The sequence below is a fragment of the Maniola jurtina genome, chromosome 12, assembly GCF_905333055.1.
Source record: "Maniola jurtina chromosome 12, ilManJurt1.1, whole genome shotgun sequence".
Lineage (NCBI taxonomy): Eukaryota > Metazoa > Arthropoda > Insecta > Lepidoptera > Nymphalidae > Maniola > Maniola jurtina.
The window spans coordinates 7,046,005-7,071,865 of record NC_060040.1 but is presented as its reverse complement, the minus strand read 5'-3'; the positions used below and the strand labels follow the sequence as shown (position 1 = coordinate 7,071,865).

Below are 25,861 nucleotides of genomic sequence, written 5' to 3'. Positions count from 1 at the left end.
CCAATGTCAAGTTTGTAGTTATTTGTAACAAGTTAGTTAGACTATACAAGTATGGACCCCGTCTGTGCCGGCGCTCGCCGACATATGCACGGCACGGCACCCCCTTAGAGCGCTTTCTAGTCAGTTTTAACAAAAAAAACACCCACTCCAAAAAGGCAGAGTACGCCCACCAGCTAACACCAACACAGACGAAGTCGTTTCCACATTCACACTTTTACTTCATCAATGTGGAAATTTAGAACCTGCCACCCTTAGATTAGGGGAGGTTTCCATTTTCCACTCACGACTTTTTTAACCCACAGATAACGGAAACCCTACTTTCTGTAGAATTTTCCTTAAAGTATTAAAAATATCTTGAGCCTTGCCTTTTCAAACTATAATAGTTACCTACTCTCAGTACCTAGTTAAGTAGTTTCATAGAAATAATAACAACCTTGTGGATAATTAACTAATTGCTAAATACTGAACTAAGAGCCCGTGAGGACCAGACTTTAGTTATAACGTCGAACACTATGAAAATAGAAAATACCTATAAGTAGGTACCTACGCGACAGGTCAAGATGGCAATCGGGTTATGAGGCGGGGGGGACACCCAGCACACCCGCACCTCACCCGCGCTATCCCGCACCGGGTTAGCGCGGCGGCTGTGCGGGTGTACGGGGCATGAGGCGTCCCCACCCCGATTGCCTTCTGACACTTAAGACTTAAAAGTACATACAGGGCATACAGGCTATTGTTTCAAATATTTATTATATTAAGCCATTAAGTAAACCAGCCATTTACAGCTATTCAGCAAGAGGTTGCAGGATGCCTGGGGTGTTTAATTGTAAGCAGTGCTCCGCTGGGCACTGGCCACGGCGCCGCGTGGGATGGTTGGTAGCGTGTCATCGGTCATCGCAGCTGGTGTCTATGTTCTTGTTTGGATACTCCAAGCAATAACATATTACCAGGGCAAGAACATAGGAATATGCGTAGGCAATATTTGATAATTTAATCGTTTCATAATGGCTGCTTTTGTGATAGATTGCTTTGACCTACAATTAAAAATAAAGAAATTACTCCGTACAATAAATTTTATTTAAAAAAAAAAAGGCCTAATTTTATTATTTATACACATCAATCAATCAAGACTCAAGACTCAAGAGAAATAATATAATATTATGTAGAATAAAATATTTATTATATTAGAACTTTGAACTATCTTTGTTATAGGTAAGTATGTACTATGTTCCATATTACTCCATTCCATCAGTCTGTATGCGCCCTTCTGCCATAGGCCTTTCCAAGAGCGCACCACCAAAACACGGTCTTCCGCCTTCCTCATCCACCCGTTCCCCGCCACCTTTTCAGGTCATCGGTCCAGGTCGTCCTACACTGTGCTTACGCGGTCTCCACTCTAGAACATGTCTGCCCCATCGGCCATCTGTACTGCGACAGACATGGCTTATCCATTGCCACTTCAGCTTGCTAGTCCTTTGAGCAACGTCGGTCCTTTTTGTCCTTCTGCGAATTTCCTCGTTCTGGATTATATTATGCGTGAGAGTGATTATCGTGACACCCAGCCATGGAATACCCCCTATGGTCTGTGCACCCAGCATTAGCTCGCTCCATAGCGCACTGAGCGACTTTTAGTTAGTTGTACCTACGTACGCTACGTTGTCGTGTAGCACGTATGCTACGTTAGTATAATAAGCTGTAGTAGGTAGCGATGTATCCATGTAGCATCCAAGTAGCAAAAAATATGTAATGATAATTAATTACTATAAATTAATTTTATAATTATTTATTGCATTGCGGCTACCCGAGGTGGTCTAGGTGGGATGCACAACTCAAGTCTAAAACTGCGTAGTTCTTCATTAGTCGGCATCTCACTTTTGCAAGGAGCTAACTTGAATTTGCTTGCAATCAAACGCCCAATTTTCAATAAGGCCTGAAAAAATAGCATTTTAATGAAATTATTGATTTTGTAGGTACCAATAAAAATGTCGAAACACTAGAGTAGGTATAGTCAAAAATTCTCAATCAAAAATAATTTAAAATTCATAATCAGGAAAAGTTTAGTCAATTAGTGATACTTCTTGAACTTACAGATCTAGTTGGTAAAGGCAATGAAGGCTTCACATACACTTGTGGACACGCTAAGAGAGTATTAATAGGGACTAACATCTTTAATACGTAAAATGGCGTGGTGGAGGTTAGCATTTCTGTAAAGAATCCATAGATAGATAGATAGAAGTCTTTATCGCACACAAAAACATGTAAACGAACAACACAGAAGGAAGAAAACAGAAAAAACAATTGTGTGCAAAGGTGGCCTTATTGCTTAGAGCAATCTCTACCAGGCAACCTTTGCTGAAAGGTTTCCGTAATATTTTCCACATAACAAAATTTGACAATTTTTATAGTTAGGTATTGTGTATTCAAAAATACCTGAATAAATTCTATCGAGATGATGATCTGAGCAAGAGAATAATGGCTTCATTTTGGGATAGAAATCTGCTGTAAATTCCCAAACTGTTAAAATTGGTCCATCTTTTCTACCTTCAACGTAAAATATAACCGTATCAATTGTGTCCAAAGCAAATCCTGTCAACAAGTCATTGATATCCTTTGTCTCGATAAGATTTTCATTGATTTTTATGATTTTTTGTAACAAAGCATTTGTAGCATATGAATCGCTCGAACAGCAATACAGTCTGAGAAAGCTTTCTGTCAAGCTACGTGGCCGGCATCCAACTACACCTATTGATACCTCTAGAGTCATCTGTGCTTCTAATATTACTGATGGTTTTATAAGAATATCAGGCGAGCTAGATTGTTTTATCCCGTTTATGTCATTTGTACAGTTATCTTCACGACCTCTTTCTGTTAGAGATACTTTGAGAGGAAATAGGCAAAACTCCCCTCTAATGATTCCGTTAGTTTCTTTGGCTAACGAACTCGCATCAATTTTTGTTACAGCAATGGACACTTCTTCTTCAAGACGTATGGCTTTAGTTTTAGGAGGTGAGGTGAATCCAAAGTTGCGATCGTTTTTATCATCTCCGAATAGAATTGGTTTATGGTCTGTTAATTTCGATTGACGCACACCTCGAAGCTAAAATAAAGTAAGATTTTCATAGGTCAAGTATCAAACGCTTATAAAAAGTTAACTAGGTATTTCGTTTTGGACGTACCTGTATTTCAAATGGACCATCTAGAAAAGATGCAGTGATTTCAGATGCTTTAGAAAACTGTAGAGGTACGGTGTGATGATCATTAAGTTTGACAGTTTTTATTAATTTAATATGTTGTTTCGAAGAGTCATGTTCCTCTTCTCCAATTTTCCATCTGGTGAAAACTTGTGTAATTCTATATTGAAGATAAGTATAAAATTTTATGAATATGCGATCATTAAGTAGTAAAATTGTAAAAAACTTAAGTAGGTAAACCTAAATACCTTAGATTTTTAAATTCTTGGATAGGGATGTCGTTTAAAGTTTCTACGTTGATAAATATAATAGGATAGTCGTCTTCTGCTGGTAAATTATTGCTAGAAATCAACACTATTATTGAACTCTGTTCTGGAGGACGTTCTCCGGTAGTTTCAAAAGCAATAATTCTTCCCGATCCTAATAAAACGGCAAATAAGTATATAAGTTTTACAGCTAATAATTTTATTATATTATTTATAATTTTTATAATTATTCATTTAAATATTAATTTTATTTTCCTTTTCTGTAGGTACCTATCCAGTAGTAGTTAATATAATAAAGAATTATTTTTCTGGTAATATACAAATACATTCGGTATTGGAGAAAGAGAAAGGGAACTAAGCTGCGGTACTAAGTTACCGGCTAAAATAGAATCTCCAGGCAAGGAAATAGTCAATTTTTCTTTTTGTATGTCAACTATTTTCTTTTTTTCTTTGTTTTTATTGTCTTTAAAAACTTTTGTATCTCGCTTCTCTCTTGGCCTTATTAATAATTCTTCAGATTCAACCGGAAAATCTTCTTCCTCTACTGATTGAGTTTTATTTAATATACTTTCCTGTACTTCGGATAATATTCTATCTTGGTGTCTTATATCTAAAATAATATTAAGTAGGTAAGTGTTTTTATTCTTATTGGTATATCAGGTAGATATATCTACTTAAAACAATAGCAAACCAGTTGGACTATAAGGTGTGTCAAAAACTCCATCTAAATAAGAAGCAGGGATAAATTCTTCGACACTTTTCCATACGAGCTCCTGCATAAATTGTTCGGTGGTTTCCTCTGTTTTTAAAACAGGTGCAAAATATCTACGCTCTCCAAATTTTAAGCGTGGCATGAATGCTTCAAAATTTTTGTCGTTTTTTGCACTAAAATTTAATAGTCATGTTATTTTTAAATTACATTTTACCAGCATGATGGTTATGGTGACCATCATGCTTCATTATTAAATGCTGAAAAAAGGGGTATGCAGTATGATGGTTATGGTGCCGCTGCCTCCTTTTGCGAGGAAGTGATGTCTGCAAAGGAGGCGGCGGAACGTGAGAGGGAAATTTCGATGGTGGATCCCTCTCGCAGGAGACGCAGCGGGCGCCGAAGGGCAAATGACGACCTCCGGCCTCCATAAGTTGCCAACCTGCGGTTGACGGGCGTAAGGGGCGTGCGTCAACCGATACATAACAGGTCAGGAGATAGCGCGCCGTGTTCCGGGTGCGCTTCTGAGACGGAGCTGGTAGCAGCCAGCCTAGCGATGGGACCCGCCCGCTTGGCGGCGGGTCAAGACCTGGCGGGAGTGCGGTGAAGGGTCTTATACGCTAAACATGCTCACGAATTACCATTGTTTAACGTATTAAACAGAAATATTTTTAGAAACAAAAAATAGTGTAGCAAGTTTAAAAGGTTGATCTTCTTTGAGAGCCTTTCGGATTTGACGAAAATACCTTATTTATCCAAAGAAAAATTGAAACACATTGCTAAAATCACGAAAAATCAACCAAAACGCCTTGTAAAGTTCCCGTAAATATGATTTGTCTACTGCAGTAAACACGAAACAAAAATTCTTTTTACAAATGAAAGAAATTGAAGTATTATTGGCCTATCTTATTTTAGACTTTTGTGCTTTCATTATTTAATGAAAAACATTCAAGCGCTCCAAGTATTTCCACAAAAATTCTCCATACAAAATCGTATGGGGATTTGCGATACAAAATCTCACTGATATAACAGGAAGCGCACGAGCCGAATTTTCACTCTGCCGACGGCCTTCGAAGGGGGACTACGCTTCTCGCCGCCAGCTCTACTTTTACGCGGGAATCGTGAACTTCAAATCGTACACGCAAAAACAACAAGTAAAATATAGCAAGTTTAAAAAGAGTAGATTTAAGTCGATTAAATTAATTATTTGCTGAGACATATTTTGGCATTTAGTTATCGGTTGGTTTTTAGGATTCCGTCAAAAAACGGTTTCTTTATCTGTAAAATTTGCTATAATTTTAAAAACCCAAAATGGCCGCCGCTCCAATTTGTCATTTTCACACTATGGGTGTCGTTTTCAGCTTTTTAGGGGTGACAAAGAACGAATATCATATTATTTTTGAAATCCAAAATGGCCGCCGAAAATTTTTTACATTATGGGCCTCATATTCAAGGTTTTCGGGGTGACTAAAAACGGATATGCTATTATTCTTTAAATCCAAGATGGTTCTTTAAATCCAAGATGGCTATTGCACTAATTTGTTACTTTCAAAGTCAAAGTCAAAATCATTTATTTAAAGTAGGTACAATTGTACTCCTTTTGATGGTCGAAATTGTTAAATTTGTACGATATAGTGGTGATAATTAATTACGTAACTTAAAACTAAAGCTACGAGGGTTCCAAACGCGCCCAAGTCTGAAAAGAGCCCACAACAAACTCAGTCTTTCGCATTATAGGTTACATTTCAAGGTTATCGGGGTGGTTGAGAACGAATATGGTATTATTTTTGAAATTAACATTAAATTATTAATTTAAAAACAAAATTGAGTTTTATTACAAAATCATCAGCAATATAAAAAACAGAGTGCAATTTACAACAGCACTCGGAGTTCCATGTTGTGAGTCGTGACGATAAAGGTCGTACTATTTTGCTGCCACTTTTTTCTATATATCTTACGTCTTTATTATAGTTAGGTAATTACTATCTATGCTTGCTCACTCCTGATTTTTTTACAAAAAAAAATTATTATTATACTTATTACTTGCAAAACCTCAAAATTTCGTCCGCGTGGGTTGTATCCATTTGTGTCGGAGTCTCACTGCGCATGACGTAAGCTCGCTAGTGGCTGGATACTTGCCTACTTCGACGTAGATACCTACGACCGAAATCGGCCGGCAGCGAATAGCCCCGTGAATACTACCTTAGTGATACACGCGCAACCGCCAGTCCGCTGAGGAACAAACACAGGTTTTAGTGGGTGCAAGCCCCACATAACCTCTCCGTTTCCCCTGACGGAAGGGTATGCGTTAGGCATTTTGTGTATAAAAAAAAATGGTTATGGTGAATAGAATAGAAGTATTTTTATACAAACCAATTTTTACACGTACTTTTGTACTATGCATTCGTTTTATGCATCTACTACTGGTTTGCATTGCCTTGCCTGCCTACCGAGAAGAACCAGCAATAAACTCAACGGTTGCTCTTTTCAAATATTCGATTTACAATGATGATGATGATATTTTACTTTAATGAAAACTAATGTTTTAGAAATGAACCTACTTAGTACCAAGACTACTAGATCCCATAGAACATGTGACTGTAGCAACTTGCTTAAGCATATCATGTACTCTAACAGGAAAAGCGTGCCGAATAGAAAAGGTAAGCCAACGTTCTTCTAAAAATTGCCATGTCCTTACATAAGCGTACTGATTTCCGCACCAAATCTGCAAAGGAAAGAGCCACATGCTCTTACGATTGCCAGGCTTAGAAGTTTTGCTTAATAAGCGCTAGCTCTTGGATCAACTGACGCGTTGATCAATTTAGTTATTCACCCTTACCTTAGCTACTTGGGGCCATATAAGAATATCCAACTCAAAAGATTGTCCAGGATATAGTTGATACAATATCCTCATTGCCTGTTGATAAGGTTCAAGTTCAAGTCGTCCCTCGACGGAGTCTCGCCAAACATCTACCCCAAGTATTTCTACAGCAAATGTCAACGTGAAAGTGCTTTTAAGAAAAGGCGTTACATCTGCTAATATGGAGGTTTTGTTTGGAGTTGCTTTACTCATATTTATCCAGTACTATTGATAATTTATTTAAATATATACTGCGAATATAGATACACCTAATGTGAAAATCTTGAATGGCACTTAATAATTGTCATGACTTACATTGACAAGTGTTTTTGCTGCTTAATACCTAGTCCTTAATTTATGGTTTTTATGAGGTTTTTGTGTTTTAGTAAGCACAGTTGCAAGAAAGCTTCACAGAAAACCTGAATAATACGCTAAGCGATTCACAGCTCCATTGGAAGCTCAGAGATGGTCAGAGAGGAAGTGGCTTTCTTGCTTTGTTTTTGTCGATACGATAAATAAAAAAGATCGGATAGTGAAACTGAAACAGCCAAAACGTCTATCCCAGGGGCGTTTTATTACTGAGTCTGATTTTTGGCAACAATACGTACACTTAGCGATAGCAATACCTACTAACTATACCTGATAACATATACTATACGACTTAATTACCTACGTTAAAGTCTACGGTCTACACGAAAGTCATATTCCTAATATTCGCATCTTGTTCGGTACTAATAAATTCTCCTCAAACAATATGAAACAGTATATTGTGCCCTTAGAGCGGTTACACACTGCATTCGATCAGAATCCGTGAAAATACGGATATTAAAAAATCGAACTGAATATAATTGCTTGCACAAATCCCATCTCTGGCCTAAATCCAAGCTTCGTAATACAAAAGCGTTAGTACAAATAGTATTGTGGCTACTTCGTTCCGAATATTTATTCCGAATCGGAGATCACGGATGACGAAGAGAAATCGGATAGTGCGTAAACTACCATACAAATAGTTCTTCGACTACTTCGGAAGATAATATTTTCACGGATTCGGATAGGTTGCAGTGCATAGCCGCTCTTATAAATTCGTTACGCCCGACCATCTGAAGCCTACACCTCCTACATAACATCAATCACGTGGAAACGTCGGCGAGGGTCCAAAATAAACGTGCTGTCACGTATCCCAATATGTCCGCACACACTTCTTTTGTATCTTCCTGATAATGAATAATAGTGGACATAATAATATTATCCCTGCAATATGTTCCTGTATTGTATTTTTTCATTCAGCATTATAAGAATAAAGCTTTTTTGAATCTTGTTTGAATAGACAACTATGTCTAGTACATAAGCTATATACTATAAGCTAATAATAAGTAGATATAAATAATTTAAGTTAACTTAGCTATCGCATTAGGTTAGCCTGTAATGATAGTTTTAAGTGGTCAAATAAAAAAAAAAAATGTATTGTATCGGCAGCTTTAGACGACAATGAAATGTTTTTGCTAAATAAACTAGTAAAAAAGACCTAAGCCTTATTAGATATTTTTATACCTACCGAAATTCCCAAAAAAGGTACCATACTTAGATACGTACCTACTTTTTCTTTTGTTAACGGGAGTGAAATTTTCGCCCTGGGAAAGACATCGGGTTATGTAGGATTTTTTCGTGCTAAAACCCCCTCGGTGGATAGGCACCTACTTACATTTTTATTTAAATTGTACCTAATACAATTTCAAAGATATTATATCAAAACAGTTTTCATGATGTTATTATTATTTTCATAAAGTTATAAATAAAATTTTTGACTTTTAATTTAACCTTTATATCAACTCAACAAGCGAGGTAGCTTAGTGGAAAATCCTATGTTAGCTTGCTGGTGTTTTCATTACGCACCCAAACAGCATTTGTTTATGAATATGTAAATATTATAATCTCGACATAAAAGCTTCGTCTGAAATCCTACAGCGGCGGTTCTGCAATAGTTGTGTAAGTACTTTACTCTAATGTGCACTTTGATAAGGTTAATTACAGAAACACATGAAGCCTTATCATGAGCAGAGTTACTGCTAGGTTATGCAAGTGTTTAATGAAGTTTTAAATTTGTAAGGTAGGTATCTAAATGTTACGACTCGGTCGGGCAGAAACTAGGGTTCTTATTACGGTTTATTTTATTTTATTCAGTATAGGCACACGCATGGCCACGATCACACTTGATGAGAAGTGTTGATTTAGTCAAAGATGGGAGGCGTTTGCCTAAAAGTTGCCTATTCACTTTTGTTTTAAAGATAACCTGATCATAATTGGTAGGAAATACTGATCTCGGAAGATAATTCTAAACCCTAGTCATGCGTATAAGGAATGATGATTGATGACGCAAAGCGATTTGAGCACGTAGCAGGAATGTCGACGACAAGGTTGGAAACCGAGGCGGTGAAGACTGAAGTTATCATTAGCCTGGTCGAGTCGAGTCAGATAAGTAAGCAAGTATAGGTATAATTGCCTGAGTTATAAGAGCCTACTTAATATATTTTCTTGACTGTCGTCTGTCTGTATCGGCAAAAACGCCAAGTAGTCCCAACTCCCATTGTGGACCGATTGTCAATGAAAAGCCTCAATGAGTCTGAATATAACATCAAAGATTTTCATTATTATACCTACTACCTATTCAGAATTTTCATTCACTTTTTATAAAATATCTCTTCTTATAATAATATTACGGTCGACTGCATCCATTGTTAAAATATTGTGAGGCTTATTGATTTTATATTATTATTAACCTTTTTACGAAGCTTTTAGGTATAGGTAGGTCTGTACGTATTGAACGCATGTCACTCAAGCTTTACCTTTACAAGAAAGCTCTGCCCAATTCAGCTCTGTCCACGGTTGAGAGATATTGGGTCGGTAACAAAAGATTGAGTCGAGACTCGAGAGTTCGGTAATCATCATGAGCAACGCATTGCCGGCTTACTACAGAGCACGGGCCAAAGAAGGGTTTTTGGCCATAGTTTACCACGCTAGTAAGAGTTCGGTAAGTTTGAATTCGGTTTCGTAAAGTGGTGATAATAAAAAGAATAGGTATCCGGCGGAGTTTGTTTAGGGCTCTTCTCAGACCTGACCTTAGTTTTAAAACGTAATTAATTATCACCACTACATTATCGTTCAAATCTAAGAATTCTGCCCATCAAAAAGAGTACAATGTTACCTATTTTTAAACCCCGATCCAAAAAGAGTGGTGTTATAAGTTTGACGTGTGTATCTGTGTATCTGTCTGTGACATCGTAACTCCTAAACTAATGAACTGATTTTAATTTAGATTTTTTTGTTTGAAAGGTGGCTTGATCGAGATTGTTCTTAGCCATAATCCAAGAAAATCGGTTCAGCCGTTTGAAAGTTATCAGCTCTTTTCTAGTTACTGTAACCTTCACTTGTCGAGGGTGTTATAAATTTTTAAATTACTTGTGTGTATGTTCTAAATTACTTAATGTGGATAAATGATTTCACTTTGAATTTCTTATCTCTTAACTCTCTCTCAAAATATAGAGTCATGCGAGAGCCATCATACTCATAGGTAGACATTTTTCTCAGATGACTCTTTTCTCAGTTGACCAAGTAAACCCGGCTTTGTAATAGGGAAAATCAATGTTAGCACCGCATCGTTCCTAATGTGGAATCCTATTATGTTTGGTGATCAGTTAGCTCTTCGGGGCGGCACATTAAGCCGTTTGCCCATAAATTAGATAGGTCCCAGTGTCCGGTGCCTAATGCTGTAATGCTAGTCATTTGTAAGCTGCGAATGCGGTTTCTGATTCACGTAATCGCCATATTCACTATCTAATTGATAGATCTGCTGAATAGTTCAGCTTGGTAGCTCACTATTTGAATATGTCTATCTAAACCACCTTTTTTGAGTCACAAAGCTCAACATAATACACAGGGCTCTTTTAGCCGGCTAAAACAGCCCTACACGTTTCTGCGAGAAGTGGTATATACCTCTAAGGTTAGCTGAGGAAAAGTAGATTGAAGATCGATGAAGAATTGTGCTATTATTAAAAAAATTATCAATCAATCATTTTCTTTATCAATCAATCAATTTATTGCAAATTTAGGTTATACAACATTGGTCTTAATCTAAGCTTATAATAAGTACAAAAATTTAGCGTTACGGCATGCATTACTACAAAATTATCCTACAAACCTTACGGATTTTCATTTATTATCTTAATGACCTCTCCCAAATGCCTTTGAGAACTCCTACTAACTTTAATCACAAGATCATTGTATGTATTAGCTGATATAATTTAATTTCTATTAGCAGTTGGGTGGCAATATTTGAACTTTCTTGTCATTTAGCGGCAATCATTTTTGGTAAGCTGAGGACAGCAAAATCGTAACATAAATCTAGCGTGGCGTACAGAGCTACGCGTGCATCATAAATTTTGCCAGAGCCATCCGTGCATAGACGCAAACAGAATCCCAACGAATAACAGATGCAATATTCCGTTTTTAGAGTTCCATAGTGGACAAGGGATAGAAATGGACACGAGAGGTTATATTTTATTACAAGTACTTATCTCTGAATTAGATCCTGTCGTGAACTTCTTGAAAAGTTACAGGAACTTTTCAGACAGTCTTGTTATCATTATTTATTTTGTAAGTAGGTACCAATCTAGAATCTAGATTTTCTAAATATCTACATAAAAGAAAAAACTGACTGACTGATCTATCAACGTACAGTTCAAACCACTGGACGCATCTGGCTGAAGATAGCTTTATGGCGTAGGCTTCAGCTAAGAAAGGGTTTTTGAAAATTGAAATTTTAGAGATACTTTCACAGGCAGATAGCTGTCCAAACAAAAAGTCATCTAGGCTACACGGGGTTTTTAAGAACCAAATTCCACATGGACATAGTTTTGTTAGTTATGAAATAGTTAGGTCCTATCGTAGCAATTTTATAAGTTATATAATCTACAATATTTAATTAATTTGGCTAAGCATCTGAAAAATGAGTTGGTAAACAGAATTTTTGACGTTCAGTTGCGTAAACTCTTGAAGATATTTGGTTCATAAATAACAAAGCAGACGGGCGAAGAGGGGACAAATAACTTTACCTATCTATCATGGACTGTATCATAATCCTACCCTTATCCAACTGGTATGTCTTTCAAACAAACTCTTCTAAAAAAAAGCTTTTTGATCGATGTAAATACTTTTAACTCTTTTTTGCTCAAAAGTTTTTACTTTGAAAAGTTTAAAAAAATTTAATCACTTTTAAATAAAGGACGAAGAATTCTGTACATATTATTATGTTATCTTCTTCGACGACTTTTACAAGTAAACTTATAAACGTCGCTCGACTGTTGGGTGTAACATTACATCGACTAAATACCGTAATATAGCGCATTCTATACTTGAAATCGAATAAAAATGGATTGTTCATTAATTGTTCGATTCGTTCATTGTTTATTCGAATGCGGAGCGTACGATTTAGATCAAACAAATCAAAAATCTAAATCAATAGCGCAATAGATTTTCGATTCATTTGTTCCAGACCTCCAGATTGTTCATTGCAATGGGCGATTATCGAACAACAATCACCCATAGCTACTAATATTGAACAGTTATTTAAATGAAAATCTGGGTCATATTATAATTATTATAGTTCGAAATGTTGGGCTGGGTATCTATTAGTGAATCTAGGCAAAGCTGGTTTTTGTCCGTGTTTGCGGTCGCGAGAGCAGCCGCGCCACTGCAGCGAACGAATTAACTCGGCGACATCGAACAGAATTAAAGCTGTAAATTAGAATTTAAGCGGCACCCACAAATGCTGCTCGTAATAATTTGAAGGTAACATTTGCTTAGGGTTATAATAAATAGCCAAGTTAATCTATTTCATAATATTATAATCAAATTGTTTATTTGGATAATGTACCTACTTACTTATTTCTAACTTTTTGATTTTCAACTTGTGTTTTTAGGTAGGTACATAATACTTTATATTTATTAATCAAGAAATCCTTGCGTACTACTTTTCGTCCCGAAAAATCAAAAAGTTCCCTCGAGGTTTTTTAAAACTTAACTTCACACATCTAGTAAATTATAAACTCGCAAAAACAAGCCCTTCCTTACGCCTACTGCGGATTTTACGGTCGTTTGCGATCTTCTTTGGAAACGTGTCACCATCATCATCATGATCAACCCAACGCCGGCTCACTACTGAGCACGGGTCTCCTCTCAGAATGACAAGAATGAGAATGTCTTAGGATATAGTCTACGACATTGCCCAGTGTGGATTAGACATCCAGGTACGCTCACGATATTTTCATTCACCGTTAAAGCAAGTAATAGTTAATAGTTCAAACATTGTACTAAACAACGAGAAACATGTGGCGCACAAAAAGCACTGGAAGCGGTTATTTGAAGCAAATACTATGATTAATTTAACAGACCTGTTTTTCGAAACGCCCGTATTGGTACTGGTAGGGAAGCAAACAATCCGTTTTTGCTGTCTATTCAAATTCCAAACATGTTGTACTACGTCAACTAAATAATTTAATTTACGATACGAAGTAACAATATTAGAACTGTATAAAATCGCAACATTTTGTGCATTATTACAATCTTTTGAAGCATTTATATGAATGTCCCATTATTATTTTTCGTGAAACACTTGCGGACTTTTTATTCTTTTTTACATCTAAAGTTCAAAGCCAGTTTTAAATAGCCAAATGTGAAGCAAAATTATTATAAAAGCGTGTTGAAAAACCGCCAGTCTGGTGGAATCGGAACAAACTCGCTTTTTGCTTGTATTTGCGGTAGCGTCCAGCGGCACTGAGCTAATTTACTCGGCGACTCTGAACGGAATTAAAGTCGCAAATGAGAACTTAATGCTACTGCAATTTTTGTTTGTGCTGTGATTTTAAGTGTTGATTTTTCATAATATAAGTACTTAGGTACTTACTGGGTGACTATTACTTAATTGGAAAAAACTGGAAATGAAATGGACTGGATGGAATAACCACAGAGTAAGAATATGATATCACATGCAGAGGTTCGACTTCGGTTGAGGTAAGTGCGGGACAAAGGAGCGACCCCAACTGCCCTACGTAGTTAGAGCTCTATGTTGTAGAGTCGGTGTGGACTGTGGACGTCATCTATCTACCAAGAGATCAAAGGCGTCGGTCTATTGTATCTGTCTCTCTTTAAATTGAGGAATAACTTTGGTGTAACTACATGAATACTGTAATTTTGTTTATTTGCAGACCAAGAAATGAGACAGTTAAACAAACATAAAAAAATATCGTGCGTCTTAATTGCAATTACGACTTATTGACAAAACCTACGTTTTGAAATTTCCATTACAAAAAAAAAACAAAAAATGTTTTTGCAAAAACAAAAATTAAAATAGTGATAGGTACCTACCTAGTATTTTACACAGTGTAGAGAACATATTATTACAAAGTAGGTAGGTATACAAAATTATATAGCCTCAAGATATTGTTATTCGTAGCTAGCTAAAGTATAAAACAGAATTCAGAAGTTAGAAGTTCTTCATTTTGTTAAGCTAGTAACGTACCTATTTACGGAAACAAAACAAATTGTAAAAACAAAAAGAGGCGAAACCTTTTTTGTAAAACTCGGTCAGTTTGTTCAGCTGCCTTTGTAACAAACGATGATTATTTAGCTAATTTAGGACGTATTTCGAAAGCCAGAGTTAATTTGAGGAAATCTAAAGTACTCTCTTTCAAACGAATTTAGGTAACTTGATAATTTCATTGGGGACGGTAGGTGAAAGATTCATTTTTTAATTCAACTAGCGACCCGCCCCGGCTTGCTAGCTTTCTACTGGTGAAAGAATTTTCAAAATCGGTTCAGTAGTTCCAGAGACTGGGTGCCCCTTACGACCAAACTTACAAACTTTATAATGCAAATACTAGGGGTCTAGGCTCCGAATATTATTTTGTCCCATTCGGTGTGGAGACTCTTGGTCCGTGGGATCCTAGCGCTATATGGCTTTTTAAGGAAACACCAAAAAGGTTAGTCGACATCACAGGAGACCGAAGAGCTGGCAGCTATCTCGGACAAAGAATTAGTCTAGCTGTTCAAAGGGGGAACGCTGCCAGTATCTTGCAGAACCTTGCCTAAAGGGACTCCTTTTAATAATATAGGTATTTTAGTTATTATATTATTATGTTATATTTTTTAAAGATTTTTTTAGTTTTAGGTTCATTGTTTTAATATTAGTATAGATAAACATACTGTTATTCATACATTTCTTATAAAGAAAAGGATTTAAGAACTGTGATATTATAAGACTTATCCTTGTCGAAATTTCCTTGATATTGTGTACGTAATATTATGTATATTGTAATAACCTGTTGTTCTCCAAAGTACCTACTACTCATTGTATAATTTTGTTTTATGAATAAGAATAACGTGGGTTAAGTTTTATAACGTAAGTAACATTTAAATAAGTACGTAAAATCTCTTTATTATATACAAATAGACAAAGTCGTAGATAAAATAGAATATTTAAAGTTAAGTAAAAGGCCTTAGCCTTAAGTGATCTCTTGCAAGCAACCTTTAAGCTTCTTTCAAGGAAGAAAAGCGGTTGGTGTACACAATATGTAAAGAGTGAAGAGAATAAAGAATTTTAAGTAAAGTAATGGTATTGAGGTAAATTTACAGTAGTTTTATTCTTTCCTTTTGTTTCGCGTTTTGTATTTAGAGCGCCAATAGTAAACAAAAGAAAATGCGGGCAAAGTAAAATCCGCTACAATTTAGGTCGCCCTTTTCAACTTCGTTAGCTTACGTAGCTCGGCTCTAATTTGTTGATACAAATCAAGGCATTTACTTAATTGGGGGGGTGTTTAAACCTTTTGATGGTTGAGCTGAGGTTGAGGTAGTCTTGACTGTAAGTGGTGAAAAAGAAAAGCCTATTAGGAAGTTCTGAATTCTATGTTTAGTGCTTGGTAGTTAATATTGTCTTTTTAAGATAAGATTTGATAAATGGGAATCCTGGGAAATCTAAATTTCACGCAATAAATCTATTCGTAACTCGTTATTTAGAGCCTCGATAGCTCAACGATTAAGGAGCGGGCTGAATTCTGAATGGTTGGCGGTTCAAACACCAACCGTTGTAGTAGTGTCGTACCTACAGGTCGTATACCAACTCCTAGCACAAGCTTTACGTTTAGTTGGAAGCGAAAGGGAAATATTAGTCATGATTAATATGGATAATGTTCTCTGAAAAAATATATTTAAGCATCGTTTACAATCAACAATAGAATCTACGCATAATTCGATAGTTTAAATAATGTAAACGCTCCTTTTTGTTCAGATTGAATTTCTGAAAATCCTGTCTTTGTAGGGATGGACTTAATGGAAAAGAAAACTTTTTATATGCCAAATTTTAAGTTTCTAAATCCAGCGGTTTAAACTCTATGTTGATTTGCCAGTCTATCATCCTTTGATATTATTATAAAGTTGAAGAAAAGCTTCTGAGTTCTCACAACTATTAAGTCAATAGACGTGAACATAAATATTTATGAACCGTGAAAAAATGTTAGACGAAGAATCGTTGAAATGATCAAGCTTTTATATTTCAAGGAGAAGAGCGAACTAGGCAACTGCTATTAAGTTAAAAGGCCACGCTACTCAAAGTGCAGGAGCTGACGTGCGACGACACTTTAAAAACCTTGTAGCCTTGGAGAAAAGTATTTTTAAACAGCGGTTCCCGAAGTAAACTCCAGTAAAATATTATATAAAGTGCATTCCGTCTATTGTACCAGTATACCAGGCCAGACTCATTTGGTCACGTGACCCAAGATATTTAAAATTGTGTTGCTATTGTTTTTTTTCGATGGCTCCCGCATGTCTTGAATCTCATAAGAAAGTGTCGCGTAAGCTCATAAATCGAGATGTAAGAGATAACGCGTAGAAAGAAAGGAGCTAGTTCAATTTTAGTCAGCACTGTTGTGCGAGCTGAATTGCACTTTTTGCGTCGAAACAAGAATTTTATTTAAATACTTGAAATAATTTAAAAAGCAAGCATATTGATTGTATTTATTATTTATTAATGTTAATTTGATTTTTATTTTAGTGTTAATTGTAATTTAAATCTTAAATATTGCATTTGCAATGCCTCGATAGGGTCTCATTTACATGTATAGCTATATAAGCACCTATCATCAAATGCACATTAAAGCAAAATAAATGATATGATAATTATTCATGTTTACTAACGGCCGAAATTATAATCGATTCTATCTCTGATCTATCGATAAGTTACTTAGCAACGTTATTATTAGACAAAAATATATAATGCGTAAAAAATTGGAACTCACTAAAGCTTTATATTAACAGTTTGACGTGGTTCGAGTTTACATCTGAGATCAAACGTGAAATCACGAAGACCGAGGTAAGTTTTCGTGACTCGATCCCGCAACCCAACGTTTGGGAAACACTGCTAAAGAATTTCCGGAGTACCTAGGTACGGGCTATTAAGACGCATCCGCAAAGCATTCCTTGGCTTTTACAAATGTTTGTAGTAGTTGTTTACTTACCTAGCTACGAAATAGTGGAATAGAAAATTCTATTTCCCGCTACGAGAACTTTAACATGTAGGTAGAAAAGTTATATTGGCCTGACGTCTTTACAACGCAGAATAATGTTACTCCTAATCAAGTGAATATTTAAAGTTAATGTAAGACAATTTTATTTTGTTTTAGTTAGTAGGGGCTAGTAATAGGAGGCTATTAGTTTAGAGATTAGTCTACCATCTAGAGAATAGAATAGATATGCCCATGCATCCAAAGCGGGCTTCATTATATAAAGGCAACGGATTAAAAATGCTTACAAAAAAAACCCTGTACCTGTCCAGTCAAAATATCAAAATTTAATAACTAAACCCGAATATATAGGGAGGTACACAAAAATGATAATTTTGTTAAACGAATCTAAGCCTCTAAAGGATAATACAGAGGAAGTCATATTTTACTTAGGACGCGCATGTATGCGTGCAAGATTTGTTGCTTAGACGAGTAGGTCACACTGTAGAATGTAGACTGCGACGCGACTGCAGCTACGCGGGTTCTACGCGCACTCGCCAATGATAGGTTTAAACGCCTTTATCATTTTCTTGAGGTTTATGTATTTATAAGTTCTAGGATGGATTAGATATGTTTCTATCAAACTTTACGTGTAGAAGTCTTAAAAGTTAGATACTCATTTTGGTGGCTTATAATGGAACGAAACAAGAGAAACGCAAGTATCTAAACAATGTTTGCCAATTTCCAGTTAAATCAACAAAAATTAAAAAAGTTAAAAAATATTACTTTACAAGACTAACTAGGCTAAGTACCTACGCCTACGGTCAATAAAATGATCTTTATTCAATGATTGATAAAATACTAAGCTTCATGCTTCATGTAAAAATAGAATTACCTTTGAAAGTGAAATTTAGAAGATATGATTTTTCCTGTATTTGAAATAAAGCAAACAATAATATTGATTTGAAATTATAAACTTAACTTAAAAGAGCCCTGTTGGACACGTATCCGTCGCACTTTGTGTGTGTTAAAGCCTTATAACTTAGAAACTTCATTTCGCACAGTTGTGTGCTTATAACGGAACAAAACATAATAAGTAAGCAGTTTGCGTATTTGCCAGTTCCCGGTTAATTCGCAGATAATGTTCAGAAGAATAACGAGCGCGCAATGTTTAACGTTTACAAAGGAAAATTAAATTTTGCATGCGATTCAAATATATAAGCTGACATAAGAGTTAATATTAACTTTGCCGGTCTGATTATACGCTTGGGATACGTGCTCAGTAACTGCACTGTTTTAGGTAAATAGAGAAAAGGTCCCAACTTTCTGTAACGAGTAAGTAGGTACACTACAGGCAGGTAACAGGTTGTACTACTCAAATATACCGTTATTTATGTGAGTTTAAAGTTTAAACAATATAAACTTTAAATGGTGTTGTGTAAAAGCTATAAGGAGTCTTTATTAATTTTAGGTACACCTATTTATCTTATTCGCCTGGTTTTGCAAAGGTTGATTTACTTATTTAACCACTTTCCAAGTGGGCGACCTGCGTATTTGTGTTTTGTATAGTAGTGAGAGCAAAGTGTAAAATGGGGGTTGAAGCTCGCTAGAATTCCAAGAGTCTATCTCAAGAGTGGCTCTTTCCGATAGAGGTTACCTACTTCAAAATATTGTTCGCGCACCTAACATCTGATAAAACACAAAGGTAACAAATGTAAGAAATTTGCTCCAAGACTTCGGCTAATTTAACTATTTTTTCTAAACGTGGCGGACTGTAAGTTACAAAAAGTTTTCTTTATGTTGCTTTGCATGCTATTAATAATACCTAAGTAAATGTTCTTTCAAATTATTTTTGTATAGAATAGAGAATAGAATAGAATAGATTTTTATTCAAATAAACTTTTACAAGTGCTTTTGAATCGTCAAATAATTTACCACTGGTTCGGAATGCCGTTCCTACCGAGAAGAACCAGCAAGAAACTCGGCGGTTGCTCTTTTCAATTGTGCAATTTACAATAATATTCTATACTATACAAGCAATTGCAGACCCGCGCATTGCTGGAGCGAGTCAAATCCATGCTTTTTTATCATTTACATAATCTTCGATTGTGTAATATGCTTTTGCCAGGAGCATACTTTTAATGGATTTTTTAAACTTTGGTAAAGGCAAGTCTAATATTGACTGTGGAATTTTATTATAAAATATTACACTCATTCCCACAAATGACTTTCCCACTTTTCTGAGGCGGAGCGTAGGAGTTGCGAGCTTATTACGATTTCTAGTTGGCCTGTCATGGAAATCACCGATTTTTTTGTAGCTGAGGATGTTTTGTCGTACAAAAATTATATTATTGTAAATGTATTGAGAAGCTACTGTAAGAATACCTATTTCCTTAAATTTCTCTCGTAGGGAATCGCGCGGTTTTAAATTATAAATTGCGCGTATTGCCCTTTTTTGTAAAACGAAAATTTTTCCAATATCTGCCGCTTTACCCCATAGCAAGATTCCGTAAGACATAATACTGTGAAAATAGGCAAAATATACAATTTTTGCAGTTTCCACGTCAGTTATCTGTCGAATCTTTCTAACAGCGTAAGCAGCAGAGCTGAGTTTGCCAGCAAGTGTTGATATATGGGCGTTCCATTGAAGCTTTGCATCTAAAGTTATCCCCAGGAACACGGTGGTCTCCTCTACTTTCAACATATCATTATTTATCATTAATTTTATGTTATTTGTCGTCTTGGTATTGGGCAGTGCGAATTCGACACACTTGGTTTTCTTTGCATTTAAAAGCAAATTGTTAACAGTAAACCAGTGAGTGACCTGCGATATGGCTCTATTTACATCGTCATAATTATTCTCATTTCTATCTAATTTAAAAATCAAAGACGTATCATCAGCAAATAGTACAATATCGCAAGTATTTTGGACAAAATATGGTAGATCGTTTATATATACCAAGAACATGAAGGGACCTAGGATAGAGCCTTGAGGAACACCCATTAATGAGGCTGATCCGGATGACTTCACATCATTTACACATACTGTTTGTATACGATCACTGAGATAAGACGCAATAAGACTAAGCGCAGTGTCTTTGACTCCATAATAGCTCAATTTAGCTAAGAGAGTCTCGTGCTCAACGCAGTCGAATGCTTTAGACAAATCACAGAAAATTCCAACGGCATTCTGTGAGTTCTCCCACGCATCGAATATATGCTTTAAAAGCATTGCGCCCGCATCGATTGTTGATCGTCCTTTAGTAAAACCATACTGCTCCGAGTGAAGTAATTTATTCAAGTTAAAGTGCAAGAGCAGTTGGTTGAGCATAATTTTTTCAAATATCTTGCTAAAAGTCGGCAAAATCGAAATTGGCCTGTAATTATTTGGGTCACTTTTACTGCCCGATTTGAAAAGAGGAATCAATTTACTGTATTTCATAAGATCTGGAAAGGATCCTGACTCTACGGACTTATTAAAAATTAGAGCAAGATATGGAGCAACAATATCAATAATATTGCTGATTACTTTTACTGATATCCCCCATAAGTCTCCTGTTTTTTTGTACTGTAAAGATTTGAATACCTTAATAATATCATGTGGGGTAATTTGTTCAAACTTAAATAGTACACTGCACTCAGAAACATTGCCCCTAAGAAGATTATAGGCTTCTGTTGGCGACGAGTTAAGGGAACTAGTAGTGGTAACTGGGATGTTTCGGAAAAAGTCCTCAAATGTCTTTGCAATTTCTATGTCAGAGTCAGTAATGTGATTGTTAATTTTAAGTTCCAATTTATTATTATTTTCCATTTTATGTTTCCCAGTTTCATCTGTGATGATTTCCCAAGCTGCTTTTATTTTATTATCTGAATTAATAATTTTTCGTTTTATGTGAATTGACTTAGCTTGTATGCAAACATTTCTAAATAATTTTGAATAATTTCTTACATATTGAACAAAGGCTGGAGTAAAATTATATTGCTTTTCTGCATACAAGTCAAACAGCTTATTCCTACTTTTATAAATGCCAATAGTAGCCCACTCACTAAATTTAAGATTTTTAAACAATCTTTTTTCTATGATTTTAAAAATAGAATTAAATTGGGAATTTATTAAGTTAAAAAAAGCATTATACAGTTCATCCGGACCACCCTGTGTAAGGTCAAGTGAAGGTAAGGTGAATAAAATATTATGTTTGAATTGCTTTACTTTTTTAGTAGTGACTGGCCTATACTTTACTACTTTTATTGTATTTAGTTGACAGCTGGGAACAGATATCATTTGTCCACAGTGGTCGGATCTAAGATTGGTGATAATGGATTTTTTAATAATTTTACAATCACCAAAAATGTTATCAATACAAGTAGCTGAAGTTGCAGTTACACGTGTGGGCTCAACAAAAATGTTTTCTAAATTAAAACTTTTAAATAAGTTAAGTAATCTATCTGTAAAGGAGGTGTGAAGTAAAATATCAATATTAAAGTCTCCACAAATCAATAATTTTTTTGATGACCTACATATCCGCCTCAGTGCCTCCTCCATGACGTCCTCAAACAGAGAAAAGTCACCTGAAGGAGGTCGGTATGCGCAAACTATAATATATCGCTCCAGCTCAACACAGGACAGCTCAATAGTGCGTTCGACCGAAAGATTAAGAATGTCTTTTCGTTCCTTGTAATTAATGTTGTTGCGGGTTATTATCATAGATCCTCCGCGAATAGCCTTCTTTCTTGTGAACGCACTTGACAATGAATAATTTCCAAGATTGACAATTAATTGATAACTATTGAGCCAATGCTCAGTAAGGCATAGAATATCAATATCTAATTTTTTTATAAAAAGTTCAATTTCATATTCTTTTCCAGACAAGCCCTGTATATTTTGGTGTACAAGATTAATAATACAGTGCTTGTCTGTTGTATCACTACTTAGTTTTAAATTTTGGCTATCTTTGCCGGTGAGGCTCTGTATGTTTTGATGTACAGTATTCATTTTACAGAGCTCCTCCGTTGTCTTACTATCTAGTTTAAACAAGCAATAGGGTCCCTAATAGTACATAAACTATTGCTTGAGTCAATAATAGAAATATTAGTACTAGAAGTACTCGAGTCAATACAAAGAATATTAGTACTAGAAGTACAGTTTGTAAAAGTGTCAAAAGACTTAGTTACAACACTTGTAACTGGCTCCTTTAAATTATATGCTAATAGTGATGCTATCCTTGTCTTACATTTTCTCGGAAGATACATACTATCACCGATCAATTGAAACTTAGAAGTAAACTTATTTGTATCAAAGTAAAATAAAGTGTCACTATGACAGTTTGTCAAGTTATACAGTTTAAGTTCAATATGTATGAAATACCCATTTTCTGATGATGCTCGACCCTTGCCCAAACCTCAAGTTTAATAATTAGGTTGTGATTCTTCATAATATAACTGTATAAGTTCTTAACTTTTCAGCTTTAACACCTCGAAACTTAGGTTGGTTCTGCGGGGAATCTAATCCCATTTTATATTTAAGTCACGTAAGTAATAAAGGAAGTTCTAAAATCAACCCGAAAGTTCAGACTTGTATTTTACGGAATGCCAATTTCAACAGACTGTAGATGCCAGACATATTGTGCCAACAAGAAAATTGTTCAACAGCAATAATAGTCAACACTCCTTATTCACTCTTCAATTATAAGTTTTAAGTTAAAAATAAATGATTCGATGTATTCGCTTCTAAATATTATTATCTCTATAATCGCGCATAAAAAGCTAAGTTTTATAATTTAAGATTTAACCTCATAACATGAGCTTTGTGAATATGATGGTCTTCATTAATATTGGAATCTGGATGGCTGGATGAATGGAAAGAAGTCTCAACAAATTGGTTATCCTGCATCCTATCCATTCGAATAAATAAATAAATAAAATAAGCGAAACAAGAAAATTTTGTAAATTGTTCTCAATAAAAAAACATACGGAACGAAACGATAATAAGAAGATCTGATTTATCTAAAATAAAATCTAAAGAGTATTTTGGCTGTTATAATGTTTATAGATAAAAACATAGCCCTCTTGTGATTATGCAGTTCTTTTATTCCCTCATGGTACTTAGGGCTGCAGTAGTTGTTTTCCTTGTCTTGCTATTTTTTGCTGCTGCCTTGTCATGGTTCCATGAGTTTCCCACTCTTTTAAGGTCTGCTTCAATGGTCCTCCTCCAGTTGTTGTTTGTCTGATCAGGTCTCCTACGTCCGGCAGACTGCCGTTAAAATACCATTGAGTAGCGTTTGCTTCCTCTCTTCGTTAAATACGTCCGATCCATCGCCATCGCCTTAGAGCTATTTCCTTGTAGCCCCCCTTATATAGTTTGGTCAATTACCTATTCGACCTATTTAATCGCATTAATACTTGTGGCTCCAAGATAAAGTTCACAAAACCCACGCACGGCCTATTTGTGCCGTCTACCCTGTCTAGCAAATAACCCTTATATTACGTGAGAATCCAAACAGATTTCTATTTGAAATGGGTCTTAATGGACTTATGGTTTCTGGGTATGGGTCGAAATGAATTTAAGTTTTCGTGTTAGAAGATCTGTAAATAAACATTTGTTACATTGAAAAGTGGAAGGAATAAAATAATGGAACACAATATTACTCGCCACCTGAATATATTATATATAATAATTCATATTATAATATTATGTCGAGCTACCAAATGTAAGCAATTGGATTTCAGATTGTAAACCTCGGTACCGAAAAACGTGTTTTCTTTCTATGAATAGAGCATTTTCTTTAATTATTTAGGGTCTTTTATAATTTATACCTAACTATGTATATTTCAGTCCAAACAAAATTTTTAATACAGACCTGTCTTGGGACAGTTTTATCAGCAAAGGTAGGTTCGTTTACTGACGAAGTTCAAAGTTACATCGGCTCAAAGATTTGTATGTAAATCTTTGAGCCCTGACTTTAAGGTCTCATTCGCACGAAGCTTATTTAACGTCCGTTAAAAAAGCGTTCAAATAGAACAACTGCATTCCCAAGTATCTGCTCACTCGTCAACGCTTTTTTAACGCGCACTTTGTATTTTCAGTGCAACGCCGGGTTTTGACGCAACGCTTTTTTAACGCTCGTGCGAATTAGGGCTTAGACTATATTATTTTACAAAGATTTGGAAATCACAGACTCGGATATAAATTTATAGAACCTGTCTACAAAATTTTATTGAGTATTCAAATGAGAACCAAACTACGTTTGCACGGAAAGCGCTAGTTACTTCTCTTAAGTGTTATCTTAAACCTGCTCTCATATTAATATGAAAATTGATTGGCGGTATTTGAGAGACAGTCTTCTCAAATATATCTCCAGGCAATAGCTGCGAGGCACATGTTATCACACCCGCCCTTCATCCGTATGAGAAATCTTCAAGCTCGTTTATTTAAATGGTAATGGGATCTGAAACAGATGAGACATTTGATATTACAGGCAATATACAATCGTAGATAGTGTGAAAGCAATTCTACGAGTGCTTGGCACGTAACTACATACAATATTTACTTAAAGGTCTTCGCACATTACACAGACGCAACGCCAGTTCCACTCCGATTCGACTATAAGCATGCGAATATGAGCTTTATATTGTGTACCTTAGGTACGGTGGAATTTAAGCTGGTTGCATACTGAGTATTATCGTCATAGCATCTATCCTCTGTAGCAATCACAGCGGCTCAAGAAGAAGCTCAAGTTTCTCTAGTGCAGAAATTAAATTTCCAAACACCCAAGCTGGCTCTGAGTGTCTCGATAAAAGCCTAAGCTACAAAAAAAAAAAAAGTTTCAATCGCAAGTCCAGCGTACATCTATGATTCTATCAGTAGAGGTCAGTGTCACTGCCCTTTTCATCCTCATACACAAATGAAATAACAAAGGGTCCGTCAAAAAATTTTCGCTAACAAACCACTGCATTCATTCAATTATGTGGAGGACACTGAAAAATTTTGCGCAACAAATAACTTTGGCACGTAACAAGGGAAATCACTCGTAAAACTTTTATAACTGCTTCGAGCGGAAATTTTCACGCTTTGTATTTAAAGGAAGTTGTCATTTTTATAATATGCAAATTACAGTCGTAAATTCTCTCGAATTTTTGCACTGAATTCACAGTTAACCCATAGGTGTATTTATTAATTATTTAAATTTATTTATTTATTTTATTTATTATTTAATTAGACTAGATATAATAGCCCAATTAATATACGAAAAAAACATAAGTTAGAAAAAATCTAAATAAGTAAAATTATT

General features: G+C 35.5%; 1 protein-coding gene across 3 annotated transcripts; it reads right to left on the bottom strand.

Annotated features, from left to right (window-relative positions):
* Positions 1 to 1,649: 1,649 nt before the first annotated feature.
* On the bottom strand, positions 1,650 to 8,166 carry LOC123870397. Of its 3 annotated transcripts, XM_045913681.1 has the most exons (10): positions 8,147 to 8,166; positions 7,006 to 7,199; positions 6,728 to 6,891; positions 4,149 to 4,342; positions 3,834 to 4,067; positions 3,440 to 3,611; positions 3,177 to 3,351; positions 2,431 to 3,097; positions 2,089 to 2,204; positions 1,650 to 1,930 (listed from the first exon to the last, which is right to left on the bottom strand). In XM_045913681.1, the coding sequence occupies exons 1-10, from the start codon at positions 8,151 to 8,153 to the stop codon at positions 1,784 to 1,786; spliced, it is 2,070 nt and encodes a 689-aa protein (XP_045769637.1). In that variant the 5' UTR covers positions 8,154 to 8,166; the 3' UTR covers positions 1,650 to 1,783. The 3 variants fall into 3 exon arrangements, with proteins under 3 accessions (XP_045769637.1, XP_045769636.1, XP_045769638.1); XM_045913680.1 differs by lacking the exon at positions 8,147 to 8,166 and having other exon boundaries at positions 7,006 to 7,299; XM_045913682.1 differs by lacking the exons at positions 2,089 to 2,204; positions 8,147 to 8,166 and having other exon boundaries at positions 1,804 to 1,930; positions 7,006 to 7,299.
* Between the last annotated feature and the right edge of the window lie 17,695 nt (positions 8,167 to 25,861).